This window comes from Panthera uncia (genome assembly GCF_023721935.1).
Source record: "Panthera uncia isolate 11264 chromosome C1 unlocalized genomic scaffold, Puncia_PCG_1.0 HiC_scaffold_4, whole genome shotgun sequence".
NCBI lineage: Eukaryota > Metazoa > Chordata > Mammalia > Carnivora > Felidae > Panthera > Panthera uncia.
The window spans coordinates 21,148,687-21,163,103 of NW_026057585.1; the positions used below are offsets into that span (position 1 = coordinate 21,148,687).

Genomic DNA, 14,417 nt, shown 5'->3' on the forward strand with positions numbered 1-14,417 from the left:
TGCTTAACCCACTGAGCCACCCAGGAGCTCCTATAATTCTTTTAATGCACAGTTGATTTGAATCACTAACATTTTATTTAAACTTATTGCATCTATATTTGTAGTTGATTTTGGTCTTTGGTTATAAGATTTTGTGTGTGTGTGTGTGTGTGTGTGTGTGTGCGCGCGCGCGCACACCTGCCTAGTTGTGGTTTCAGTGTTATGCTAATCTCATAGAATGAACTCTAGAAGAGCTTAAATAAGTATGAGTTTTTAAAGTTAAATTTTTTTAGGGGCGCCTGGGTGGCGCAGTCGGTTAAGCGTCCGACTTCAGCCAGGTCACGATCTCGCGGTCCGTGAGTTCGAGCCCCGCGTCAGGCTCTGGGCTGATGGCTCGGAGCCTGGAGCCTGTTTCCGATTCTGTGTCTCCCTCTCTCTCTGCCCCTCCCCCGTTCATGCTCTGTCTCTCTCTGTCCCAAAAATAAATAAAAAAAACAAAACAAAACAACAACAACAAAAAAACGTTGAAAAAAAAATTTAAAGTTAATTTTTTTTTAAATTTTATGATAGAACTCATGCACATAGCTGTCTGAGCCTTTAGAAATGGAAATATTTGACTAATTAAAATTTTTTTTCTACCGTTATTACTGTCCAGAGTTGCTACTACTTCTTTGATGAAGTTTTATAATTCTAGACTTTTCTAGAAATTCATCCATTTCATTTCGATTTAAAAAATTTTTTTGGCTGACTTAAAGTTGTATATAGTATTTTCATACAATTTTAAAGAGTGTCTTCTATATTAGCAGTTGTGTCATCCTTTTTATTTCTAATACTGTTTGTGTTCTTTCTATTTTGTAGTCAGATTTGCCAAAAACAGTCAGTTTTCTTGGTCTTTTGCAGACTTGATTTTCTTGATTTTTAGACTTACTAGTTTGTTAATTTCTACCTTTATTTTTAATCTATCTTCCTTCCTGGTTTCTTTGGTTATATTTTGTTGTAAACACCTCTTGAATTACATGATTATTTCAATACTTTAAGTCTTTTTTTTTTAAAGGATTCTTTTAAGATGATAAAAGCCTCTTTTGAATACTACCTTGATTGTATCACATGTGTTTTGATATGAAATGCCTTCATTGTTATTCATTTTAAAGAAGACTTTTAAATTTTGATTTCCTATTTAACCTGAAGGTTATTTAGAAAAGTAGTTTTAGAAATATCTAGGTGGGTCATTTTTTCCTTAGATTTTGTTGTTAAATTTTCACTTTGTTCCATTTTGGATAGATACTTACCTGTATCCTGTATAATTATTTCTTTTCTGGAAATTATTGAGATGTGGTCTGTGGTATTTCATTGGGATAAGGATTCCTATGTGTCTGTTGTATCAGATTTCTTAGTTATTTCTATTTGTTTTGACACCTGCATTGTATCCTAAAAATAATATGTTCTGTGATTTATTCTCTTAATGAGGGACATCTAGCTTGCCTAATTTTTTTTTTTTTTGCCAGCATTGAAAAAAAAAACCCTTTTGTGAACATTTTTGTACATTATATCTTTGGTTAAAAGGGAATAATATTTCTGTAGAATAGATTCCCAGATTCACATACATACATAGTCACATACCAAACTAATTGGAATAATTCTATGCATTCACAGATTTAATCTTATACATAATAAATAATAACATATCCTTAATTTGTTTACATCACTGTTATTTGGGGGTTTGGTCTATTAGTCAAACCCTGTCTGAATTGACCATATGCCAAATAATACAGCATCAAATACTTTTGTTTGTCTTCTATCCACTTCCTTTGTCCAGGTCCAATTTCTGTTAGTTTAGTCTAGGACTGCAGATTTTAAAAATATGTAGTATCTTTCAAGAATTATATTTGACATTTTCAGTGATTTTTAACCATAGTATCAGTGATCGTTTTGACTTCACAGCGTTTGGTCTCTTGCATACCCCCAGCTCTTTTACCATGATCTCCATCCTCCTCCTCCTCCTCCTCCCCCTTCTTCTTCTTCTTCTTCTTCTTCTTCTTCTTCTTCTTCTTTTTCTAATGTTTATTTATTTATTTTGAGAGACAGAGAGCATGATCAGGGGAGAGGCAGAGAGAAAGGGAGACAGAATCCCAAGCGGGCTCTGTGCTAAGCAGCATAGAGCCTGACATGGAGCTCAATTTTATAAACTGTGAGATCATGACCTGAGTCCAAATCGACTTAACCAGCTGAGCCACTCAGACACTCTATAACTTCTCCATTCTTAGTCCTCATTTTGATTCATCTCTCTTTTTTGTTTTTTAATTTTTTTTTTAACATTTATTCATTCTTGAGAGTGAGACAGAGCATGAGCAGGGGAGGGGCAGAGAGAGAGGGAGACACAGAATCTGAAGCAGGCTCCAGGTTCTGAGCTGTCAGCACAGGGTCCAACGTGGGGCTCGAACTCATGGACTGCGAGATCATGACCTGAGCTGAAGTCGGACGCTTAACCGACTGAGCCACCCAGGCACCCCTATGATTCATCTCTCTTTAAAAAATTTTTTTAACGTTTATTTATTTTTGAGAGACAGAGCACGAGTGGGGAAGGAGCAGAGAGAGAGAGGGAGACACAGAATGCGAAGCAGGCTCCAGGCTCTGAGCTGTCAGCATGGAGCCTGAGGCAGGGCTCGAACGTGTGAACCACAAGATGATGACCTGAGCTGAAGTCCTGAAGTCGGACGCTTAACTGACTGAGCCACTCAGGCACCCCTTGATTCATGTCTTCATTGGCTAAATTATTTCTTTAGCTTTTTTCAATAAGATTGTATATACTTGAATATACATTTATGTGGCTTTTGCATATGAATGGCATCTCTGACAATATTTATTTTTTATTACCTTAAGAAGTTTTGTTTCTATGCCATGCCACTGTCTTTCTATTCCTCCTCTCCTAAGGAAGTAATTCTTCTTCATTTTCTTTTTAAAAATTTCAGGTCGAATATATAAGCATTCTCAGCAACCTTTGATTACATGTGAGAAACATAATGTGACAGACTATCCAAAGAATGTGGGAGGCTCCCGTTCTTTATTTCTTCTGAAGGCTCATGGTAAGTTACCTGTATAACGTTATTATGTTTTGTGGAATAAATTTACCTGATGGCTCAGTGCTGGCTGGATTAAGAATGGTACTGAGCTTTATTTATTTATTTATTTATTTATTTTTAAATGTTTATATTTGAGAGAGAGCATGAATGGGGGAGGGTCAGAGAGGGTGGTAGACAGAGGATTCGAAGTGGGCTCTGCACTGACAACAGGGAGCCTGATGCGGAGCTGGAACCCATGAACCATGAGATCATGACCTGAGCTGAAGTCGGATGCTCAACCCACTGAGCCACCCAAGTGCCCCAGTAGTGGGCATAATTTAGCAAAATGTTTATAAGTCTTCTATGTTCAAATATTAACATTTGCAGGTAGCAGCGTCTATCTTAATGTTTGCAAATTTTTATTAAAAGTAGAGAGTAGGGATCATTCAGTGGTTTTAACCCTGGCTGCACTTTAAAATCACTAATGGAGCTTTTAAGACATCTATAATTTTTCAAGAGTGCCCTAGTTGTTTCTAACTGTAGCCAGAGTTAAGTATCACTGGGTTAATCAGTTTAATTTTTGTGAGACCTTAATTATGACATTTATTAAAATAAAGGCTTATAATAGAAGAGTGCTTTGTGATTTTGATTATTTAACAGTAGTTTAGTCTCAAAGATACAGTTTTGTTGAACTGATCAGTGTACAAAGTATTTGAGGGTATACAAATTACTCAGTGCTGTACATAAATATTGTATACTTAAAATGATGAAATTAACTATGTTAGAAGAGCAGTCGTCTAAAAACAAGGCTCTGGTTCTACAGATAAAAGTTTATTCCATTCGAAAAGTAGCCTGTTTTATTTTCGAAAAGATGGGATTTAAAAGTAGGGGAATAGTATAGTGTATACTATACTATTCTTCAATACTAGTATTGGGTGGGGGGATGTTTCCTTATTTGGTATATTTCCTTTATATTCTTCAGTTATTCCTTCCAGTAGAGTTTCAATAAATGTCATCATAGTTAAGCTTGAAAATAACTTCATTATTGATAATTTGCTTCTAGTAGTAGCTCCAGTTTGACAGTAATGGGATTCACATGTAACATGCCTATTTGTTTTTCATTGTTTATTGGAATGAGAAGTGAGAAGGTGCTGAGATACCTGCAGAAGGGCTGTCTTAGTGTAATGGTTAAGAGCACAGTTGCTGAAGCCAGAGTGGGTTTGAATCCCGACTTTGTAACCTTAGGTGTTACTTACTTAACTTCACTATTCTTTAGTTTCCCCAACCGGTAAAGGCGGAATACTAATTGTGACTACTTCATGGGATTGTTGTAAACATCAGTTAGATTAATACACGTAAAGCTCTTAGTGCCTGGCACGCAGTAGGAGCTACGGAAGTTTCGCTATTAGGAGTAGCGGTGGTGGTGGTAAAACTATGATATATAGGGAGTTGTTGGGTTATGCTTACATTCATTGAATGTATTTTGTTCGCTGTTTTCTATGTTCCGAGCACTTGGCTTGGTCATGTAAGAAACAGCTTGGTTTGTGATGTCAACCATTCTATTTTTTCACCCACAGGTGCTTTAATGTTTGTGGCATGGATGACTACTGTTAGCATAGGTGTGCTCATGGCTCGGTTCTTCAAATTTGTTTGGGCAAAGCCTGTTTTTGGTCAAGCAGCTTGGTTTCAGGTAGGTGGGAGAAAAAGCTTAATGCAATTTCCATATTCTTTAAACATTGCAACATGAAAACTTATGTAGTATGTTTCTTTTTCTTTCTTTTTTTTTTTTTTTTGGTGGTTTACAGTTGTAGTTTTGGAATCCTAATAATTTCTTCATTTTGCCCTTTGATTTCCTAACCAACTGAAAATAGACATAAGATACTTGATGGAGGTCAAAATAGAGACAGCTTTATGAGGTTCGGGGTGGATTAGAGAATGTCTCGGGGCCATGTGCATTCATTCCTTTGTAACATACACTTTGGGACACAAAAGATCCTGACTTACATGTCTGTTTGGCCAAGGGGAGAGCCTGGAAGAACGTATATATAGATGCGCTGAGTATAGATGAGTCAAGGAGGATAGGAGAGCAGAAGAAAGAAATAGTGGGGGTTAATGCATTTCTAAGCAGGGATCTGTCCTGTTTGTTGCCAATGAGTGGTTAGACTGTTCCTAGCTCACTAATCAAGATCATCTATCTCCTCTGTGTGTAGGAAGAGGAGCCAGAAGTGTTCCTTTTCATGCTGCACCTTTGCATGGGATGAGGAAGCAGTCTCCTAGTAGAAAGACAAGAGTCAGTAAGCACTCCTCAAAACAAAGGAAAACAAACTGTATCTTTCATGTGTCATGGAGTGTAGATAGTTGCACGTATAGTGGAATATTAGTAATTATGTGTTGAGCTAGAATGTACACATCTGCTTTTGAAGAAAATACTGCTTATTGAAACAGTTTTAACTTTATAAAGGGTATTCTTGAAACTTTATATTCATATAAATTTGTAGCATTTAAAACTTACCTCATCTAACCTCATTTCTCACTATTGGCTGGCAGAGTCAATCTGTTTTATTTGTCCTTACTACTGCTGTGTGCTTTGCTGCTGTCTGTCTCTGCCTTTGGCATCTCTGTCTTTCTCTGTCTCTGTTTCTCTCTCATCTGTTCGTGTGGATATTCCCAACTGGAAAATTCTTTGTGTCTTTGCTTTACCAATTCAAATTCTCCACTGCTTTTAAAACTATGATGTGTATATATATGGTGTGATATGTAGAGTGATTATATGTCCTTTCCCTGGGATAGTTTTGGTTTGCACCATTTATCCTGGCATACTCAACTGTTACTCCACTCTCAATATTCTCAGGATTTAGACAATGAATTGACACTTCATATATGTTTCTCTGATCTACTCAGTTGTTTCCTAAGCTCCTTGGGAGACAGCTCTGTTTCCTTGCTGTCTCATTGTATCTGGTAGAGCACTGTGCTTGGTGGTGGTACTTAATAAAGGAAGGAAATGAAGGACTTGGCAAGTAGGTGTGCTCTGTGTGTGAAATATCCATTCCTGCTGCTCGTGCTGGTGAAGTCTTCGCAAATGCTTTGGAACGATGGGCATGGCAGCTTAGAATTTTCTTTAAAGTTCATTTAGTAAAATATTTTAAAACTCACTGCAAACTGTGATTAGATGTCAGTCAAATGCATGCCTTCAGGGAATCTCGCCCCATGATTTTTTCCCCACACTTATGCCAACTACTTTCACTTACATGGTTGACTGTCTTCTCATGGTGTCATTTCACCCTTGCAGGTACATCGGACGCTCATGCTCACTACTACTGCCCTCACCTGCATTGCTTTTGTTCTGCCTTTTATTTACAGAAGAGGCTGGAGTTGGGTAAGTATCTCTTCAACGGGATTTTTTTTTTTATATAAATTCATTTTGATGACTGAGGAGATTGCTGTTTTATACTCACATGGATGGGTAAAAAGATATTTCTGCATACATCTCTCTTCTTTCCTTTTTTAATCATCTGGTGACTATTCCAGATGGCTGGGGGTCAGGGACAGAGCGAGGATGTTGTTGTGGATAACTGGGTAATGAAATATATTTTTAGGCTACATCAAATGTTATATATACTCTACATAGCTTGGGTGAATTTTCTCACTGTGGAGTGGTGAAAATTCAAAGTGTGATACCTAAGGAATGTGAACACTGTAAGTGGTTTTCTCTAACTCACACTATGATTACCACTAAGCTAACACGAGAGCCAGGATATTTACTGGTATGTTCACTGGTGTATCTTAAGCACCCAGAGCAGATTCTAGTACATAGTAGGTCCTCAGTAATTATTGAATGAAGGGGTAAGGCTTACTGAAAACAAGCGATGTACCCAAGGTCAGAACCTGTGCTCTTTTGTAAAACTTTTCCAGTTTTACAGCCAGTCAGAATTCAATATCAAAATTCAATACAGTAAAACCTTGGATTGTGAGTAACTCATTCGGTGAGTGTTCTGTAAGACAAGTAGACATTTCTAATAAATTTTAACTTGACAAATGTGCAATGTCTTGTAATACAAGTAGCACCTGATGCTGAATGTCGCATGATCACCACTGAGCCAATGATTCTTGAAATTCGCTTTGATATACAAGTGCTTTGGATTACAAGCCTGTTTCTGGAACAAATTATGTTCTCAAACCAAGGTTTTACTGTATTTCACTTTGGGCTGTTGCCGTAAGGGCAAGACTGATGAATCTTGGGTCACTAAGAAACCTCCCTCCTGCTTTTTAGGTAGTTTCTAGATTGGCCGACCTATTTTTTAAAGGAAATTATGAAGATTTTCTGATATGAACTTTATTTTATGCAGGTATTTGGGTTTTAATACTTATTATATAAACTCTGTAGTTTGCACTCTTTGCAGTTTATGATTAGGATAGTATAAAGGGAATAGTATAGTAGCAACGTCACAGACTTTCTGAGAATTGAGAGTTAAATAACTGAAAGTACTTAGGCTAGTTTCCTGTGCATTCTAAGCAAATACAAGAATTTTGCGGCAGATGTTACTGTTGCTTTATGAGATAGAGGCACTCTCCTTCTCCATGGTCCTGGTTATCATTTTATCTGTGTATAACTGAGTCCATGGCTTGAAAGTGTTTTTCTAATGTTCTTTTGTCAGCTTATTGTTCCTGTTTACCAAAGCTTCCTATCATGGCTTGGAAACCACTATATCCTTCTTCTAGATCACAGATTTTAGAGTCTACCCAAGCACGGCAGTCAGTGACAACAGACTGTAATATTCCCCCATCTAAACATGTCACAGGTTAGAGCATCTCCTTAGTCCCTCTCTTAAGTTTTTAAGTGGAAAAATTGTGCTAAGTGCCAAATGTGCTAAAACTGTCTGCTCTTTTGAGCAGATATACAGCGTCTCTAAGAGAGGGGTGGAGCCGAAACTGTTGAGATACTTTGTTGATGGTCTTTTCTCGGGTTAGACCTTCATTCCGAACAGAGGAGATAAGATTTTAATGCAGTGGCTATATAGGCTATTCATTTAATCAACATTCATTGAGTGACTAAGGTTCTATTAAGCACTTGAGTTATAAGGAATCATATATAGAACCTTCATCTCAGGAAAACACAGAGGTCTGAACAAATACTTACCATACATTGGGATGATTGCTCCTGACATGAGGATACTAACTAGTCCTGGGTGGGGTGTACTGGTTTGGTATTGGTGATCACCTAACATCCTAATGGGGGAGAGGCAGCGCTCTGCATGGCTGCCACCACCACCATTTACACACTGTGTGGCATTGGACACATCGCTTGATATCTCTAAGTTTCGGTTCCTCATTTTAGAAATGGGATATTGATCATATGACTTCACTCATATGAGGACCTTAAGATGTAAAACAGATGAACATAAGGGAAGGGAAGCAAAAATAATATAAAAACAGGGAGGGGGACAAAACAGAAGAGACTCATAAATATGGAGAACAAACTGAGGGTTACTGGAGGGGGTGTGGGAGGGGGGATGGGCTAAATGGGTAAGGGGCACTAAGGAATCTACTTCTGAAATCATTGCACTATACGCTAATGAACTTGGATGTAAATTAAAAAAATAAATTAAATAAAAAAATTAAAAAAAATAAAGGTGGGATATTGATAACTGTCAAGCATTGTAGTGAGCATTAGTAATAATGTCTATCAAGTATGTGCTTGGTATAAAGTAGGCACTCAGTGAATGGTACTTATTATTAATAATAAATGTTTAAAGCTACAGAAAAACACTAAGAGTACATCTGTGTGTATTATTTTTAACATGAGGATTTAAACTGATGGGCGAGATCGAGATTATTGAAATGATGTAACTTTGTTCAGTATGCAGGTTATCACCCGTACCTTGGCTGTATAGTGATGGTTTTAGCAGTTCTTCAGCCTCTTCTGGCGGCCTTCAGGCCACCTTTATATGACCCCAGGTATTTATAGCTTTTTAAAAATTTTTTTAAATGTTTATTTATTTAGTTTGAGAGAGAGAGAGAGAGAGCGAGCATGCACATGCACATGGGAGAGGAGCAGAAAGAGAGGGAGAGAGAGAATCCCAAGCAGGCTCCATGCTGTCAGCATAGAGCCTGATGCGGGGCTCGATCTCATGAACCACGGGTGAGATCATGACCTGAGCTGAAATCAAGAGTTAGACACTTAACAGACTGAGCCACTCAGGCACCTTGAGTACTTATCACTTTTATATATAAATGGCCTTAACATTATTTGGCAAACTAATTCCTTTTTAAGTGAAAATCCTTTGCACTTTATGAAATTCAGTGATAAATTATATTTACTTTAAAAGGTTTTAAAGCGTATTTCAGATATCTAATTCTCAGGTGCATGCTTTTTATTCTCTTGGGAATTAATTGTAGTTCTGTCTCTTTTGAGAATACTGATTGGTTCTTTATTTGGTAGAAGGCAAATGTTTAACTGGACGCACTGGAGTATGGGAACAGCTGCTAGAATAATAGCAGGTAAGTAATTGTGATGCCACTTATTCATATATAATTGCTGGTTGTTTATATTGCAAGTTGTAATTTGGATTAAATGATTTTTAGATGTATTGGTAATTCGAGTAATTGGTTGTTGAGGGGAAATCAACCTTAAACATTGAAATCCAGAAAGTAATTTCTAGAGGTAACTATTTAAGTTGTTATTTCAGTTTTAAGTTTAAGGTTTTTAAAATTGCTTTAAAACTTTCCTTCTAAGACTTTTTTTTTAGCATTTGCCTTTGCCAGCAGAATAAGCAAGCTATGCTAATGGCCAAATGCTCAAGTTGAGGGTCATTTGTGAGTTGGGCTGAGGTGGGCTGTCTGCAGATCTTTTCCATGGGGATGGTACCTTCCAGGGAAGGTGATTGTCAAAAGTCAAGCACAGTTATCCAGTATATTTTTATGTGTTGTATAATAAATTCCTAAACTGACATCTCCTACTCTCACATTTCTGTAGTCTTTGGGGGTTCTTCACGGAGGGAGGAGTATAGTTAGCAATGATTTCCATACTTTTCTCCCTTCCAACATTGCAGACTTAAAGCTTTTTGGAAAGTTTGAGTGTCTCTTTTTAAACAATTGGTGGATCATGATTATAATTTCCCATCTGACCGTTTCTAGTCTTACAATAAAAAAAAGATTAAATTAACTCTTTGGTCTTAAATATTAATCTAATTCATCTCATAAACTCTTACTGTGTTTTAGTTGATATAGTTCACACACGTACACACATAATTATCTCTCTTGGTGGTGACTACATTTGAATATATATATTTTTCTTCTAAATGTAGTGGCAGCAATGTTCCTGGGAATGGATTTACCAGGACTGAACCTTCCTGGCCCATGGAAAACCTATGCAATGACTGGATTTGTAGCCTGGCATGTTGGGACTGAAATTGTCCTGGAGATACATGCTTACCGACTTTCTCGAAAAGGTAGCCTGCTCAAAAAGCCATGTTACGTAGAATCACTTCTATACAAACTCTTGGAATGTAATTAGTTTCTAGATACTAGTGGTTGACGCTTACATGATAGCTCACTGAAAATGTCTGTGGTGATTAGTCAGTGTTAGAACTCGTGGAAATATTCTGTCTTTGTGTTTTATACTCATTAGTATTAGAATTTGTGAGTAAAAAGGGGAACGATTTTAGGTTTTAGGGAAGAAGTCTTTGTTCAGTAAGTACTTTTTATTTTGATGCTGGTCTGAAGGCAGTACACACTGAAGTTCCTGAATGCGTGGAGCTGAAGGAACCCAGAAACGGAGGAAGAAGAGCTGCCCAAAGTCAACAGAGGGCAAAGCTGCAGACAGATTTTACCTATTTGATAAATGTGCTGTGTGCTATCACTTAGGTTTTCATATACATAATTTATAGCTGCCTAACTAGGCAGGCTAGATAGGAAGAACTTACTTTGCCCCAGCTTTCTGGTGGCAAGGTCCATTTTGGTTTTGGTGCCAAAGATATCTGTAGCCATTAGGAATCAAGATACCTATAGCCATTAGGAGTGGACAAATTAGTAGAGAGTGGGTGGTGACATTCTTTAAAAATTTTTTTTATTGTTTTTTATTTTTTGAGAGCGAGAAAGCAAGCTGGGGAGGGGCAGAGAGAGAGAGAGAGAGAGAGAGAGAATCTGAAGCAGGCTCCAGGCTCTGAGCTGTCAGCACAGAGCCTGACGTGGGCTCAGACTCTCAAACTGTGAGATCATGACCTGAGCCAAAGTCAGAGGCTTAACCGACTGAGCCACTCAGGCACCCCGAGAGTGGGTGACATTTTAAACTAGCTTGGTTTCTGGGCTGTGTCCTTTGTATCTTATTTAGTTTCCAACCCCCTAAATGGTAAGTAAAGGTGGCCTTCTAAAAACAAAACCTCTTTGTTGTGAATCTAGGAGCTTTTCAGAGCCGAGTAGTAAAAATCTGTCCTGCCATTTTTGGTCCTTGATAGGGTCACATAGATGGGGTTTTTGATGACCACTGAATTATGGTGTGCTGTTTAAAATACATATATACTTAAAATGTGGTTTGTTAAGACACTGATATGGTGTTTATTGACTGGAAGAGGCATGTTTTAAGTCCCTTGACAAATGTGTGCTGTAGCCAGCCTGTCCCAATTTGTGAGAGCCTTATATATTCAGGAAGTTTGTAACGTTTAAGTAGCTTGAAATGGGAGAATATATACCCTGGAAATCAGCAAATGCTACACATCACTTTTTTTTTTTCGAGAGTTAGTTTATTGGCATACTCACTGGCCTCATAAACTTATGTTGTTGTTCTTGACAGTTGAAATATTGGATGATGCCAGAATTCAGATCCTTCAGTCATTTACTGTAGCTGAAGCGGAAGTAAGTACTCCTTTTCTTACTTATTGACACAAACCTTAATGATAGTCGTTTCTTTCTTTCATATCTCAATTTTTCTTTCAGGGACATGCTTTTAAAAAGGTGGCGTTAGCAGTTTATATCTGTGGGAATGTGACTTTTCTCATCATATTCTTATCTGCAATCAATCATCTATGAGCAAGCAAAGACCTTGGCTTTGCAGACCAGATGATAATTATCATTGAGCCAAAGAAACTTGAAGCCTGTACCGACTGCCTGGAACGTATTCATGAATTCTAATTTGGAAGACCAGGCCATGTCTGTAGAGGAATTCCGAAGTATGGTCCTTAGGGATCAGCTTTCAGCAGGGTCCTATGGATTCGAAAAAGGATATCAAGCCTTTGTGTGTGATTCTGAGTGTTACCAAGGAAGGTTGTACTTGAGGAGAAGTGATTATCAAATATTTTCTATGATGAGATTTTTAGAATGTTAGCATTTAAGAAAATAACTGTTTGGAAAGGCAGAAATGATGTCATTCGGATGAAATGGGGATTCTATTAAGGTACATGTATTTTGGGCTATAGGGGTGCTGTGGTACTTTAAAGAAACCATCTATACTTGTTTATCAGGATGGTTTTTCTTAGGACTTTTTGTGAAACTATGTTTTCCAGTTCAGTGTTTTGGACATGTCCTTTTTTCTGTGTGTTCTGTTACTTCTCTGGTAAAGGTGGAGGTGGGGCTAACATTGTATTCACATTTAATTATATTGTGAATATTATAATTTCTTTCTTAGTGATGAAATGCAAGTATGCATCTTCTGCTTAAGACTGTATTTATATGGGCGCCTGGGTGGCTCATTTGGTTAAGCCTCTGACTCTTGATTTCAGCTCAGGTCATGATCTCATGGTTCGTAAGTTTGAGCCCCACACTGGGCTCTGTGCTAACAGCGCAGAGCCTGCTTGGGATTCTCTCTCTCTCCTTTTCTCTCTGCCTCTCCTCTGTGCTGCTTGTGCTCTCTCTCTCAAAATAAATAAATAAACATTTAGTAAAAAATACTGTATTTATATATTCAGTTACAGGGCTGAAATGATATTTTATATGTGAATTGTTTTGAGTGTAAGATTCAAGTCCTAGCTTTTGGAGATTGTAGACTTGCATTTCAAAATTAATAAAATTTACCCTTGTAAATATATTTAAGAGCTACTCTCTTTCTTTGTGGTAATAAATAATATGGGTGGATCTTTTTTGTTAGAAGTTCCTGATGCTGTAATGAATTAGAACGTCAGTGTTGTTTTCCTTCCTACTCTAATAATCTCTTTTTTTAGTGGCTGGGTTTCCTATTTGCTACGAGGACTTCTCACCAGTGGGTGGCACCATAATACCAAAGTACTGCTTTGTTTCTGTTTCATGGTGCTGTCACTCATTTCTAGTACTTGGATAATACCATGGAGTGGCATTTCCCTTAATTCCTCCAACTCTTAATTTGTATTTGAAAAGTTTCTGCCTTTTTTTTTTTTTGGTGGGGTAAGGGGTTTGGGGTTGTGAGTTAGAAACTGAGATTAGGGACTGTTATTATTTTTCCTGGTTACTTCTGTTTGTTTTCTAATCATGATTATTTGTAACAATTGCTTGATAGTTCCCTTTACATTCATCTGACTCTGTAACAAATGAATATAACTATTTTAATCAGAGGAAATAAACAAAACTGGACATTGCAAAAAGAAGCTTAGGAAGGCATATTTTATCTTTTAGGCATTCTTTCTGATTATGTTATAGTTTCTGCTTGGTCTGAGGACCTAATTTGTATTTGGCGTTAATAATAGCCTTAGCTGTGTATCCTATTGTATCCTACATCTTTTATGGGGTAAAATGATATGGAAGTTTTATTTTTGTTCCTTATATAAGTGTTTATCATAAATAGCTTAGGGTTGAGATGTGAATCTTCTGTGTTCATGGTCTGTGCCAGGCTACTTACAGTTTCAATTTTTTTCTTAAATAGTTTCATTAATTTTTTTTAGTATAGAAAAGTGTATACTAAAATATTTTCTTCCAGTTTTCAATTATAAGGGGCTTAAAGGTTAATAAATTTTAATACAAGTTTGTATATGACAAAGAAAAATTCTTTTAAGGGGAAAATGAACCTGTTGTGTTTGGTTTTCAAGTATGTGGACTTACTGAATTTCCATCACTGAGGTTAAGATATTTTAACTTTTTCTTTTTAACTGGTTCATCTTTTGGCACTATTTTGATATATCATCAACATACAGAATTCTCCAAAAAGTCTTTAATCTTGATAGATGCCATTTTATTAATACCAAATTATGATTTTTCTGTTTATGAATTGTTAATATCCACAGATTGAAAAATGCCTATTCTTCACTCCTGTCATCATTTCTTCTTGTTTTTGTAATAAACAGTTTTTTTTAACTTCCTTTGCTAGGAGTGATTGTAGAACTAAATGCCTTTAGATCTTCATCAGTGTTGCCGCTGAAGTTATGATCAAAATCAAAACTTTTAAGGGTGTCTGAGTGGCCCAGTTGTTAAGAGCTTAAG

The 14,417-nt window shown here is 37.0% G+C and overlaps 1 protein-coding gene across 1 annotated transcript in view; it reads left to right on the forward strand.

Moving 5' to 3' along the window:
* The window catches only part of FRRS1 (ferric chelate reductase 1), a 46,453-nt gene extending 32,168 nt beyond the window's left edge, over positions 1 to 14,285 (forward strand). Inside the window, exons 9-16 of the mRNA XM_049616748.1 lie at positions 2,949 to 3,062; positions 4,616 to 4,728; positions 6,328 to 6,414; positions 8,896 to 8,993; positions 9,478 to 9,536; positions 10,343 to 10,486; positions 11,827 to 11,888; positions 11,970 to 14,285. Of these exons, the coding sequence (XP_049472705.1) occupies positions 2,949 to 3,062; positions 4,616 to 4,728; positions 6,328 to 6,414; positions 8,896 to 8,993; positions 9,478 to 9,536; positions 10,343 to 10,486; positions 11,827 to 11,888; positions 11,970 to 12,062 (770 nt within the window). The 3' untranslated portion in view covers positions 12,063 to 14,285. The remainder of the gene's footprint in view (positions 1 to 2,948; positions 3,063 to 4,615; positions 4,729 to 6,327; positions 6,415 to 8,895; positions 8,994 to 9,477; positions 9,537 to 10,342; positions 10,487 to 11,826; positions 11,889 to 11,969) is intronic.
* Positions 14,286 to 14,417: the final 132 nt, after the last annotated feature.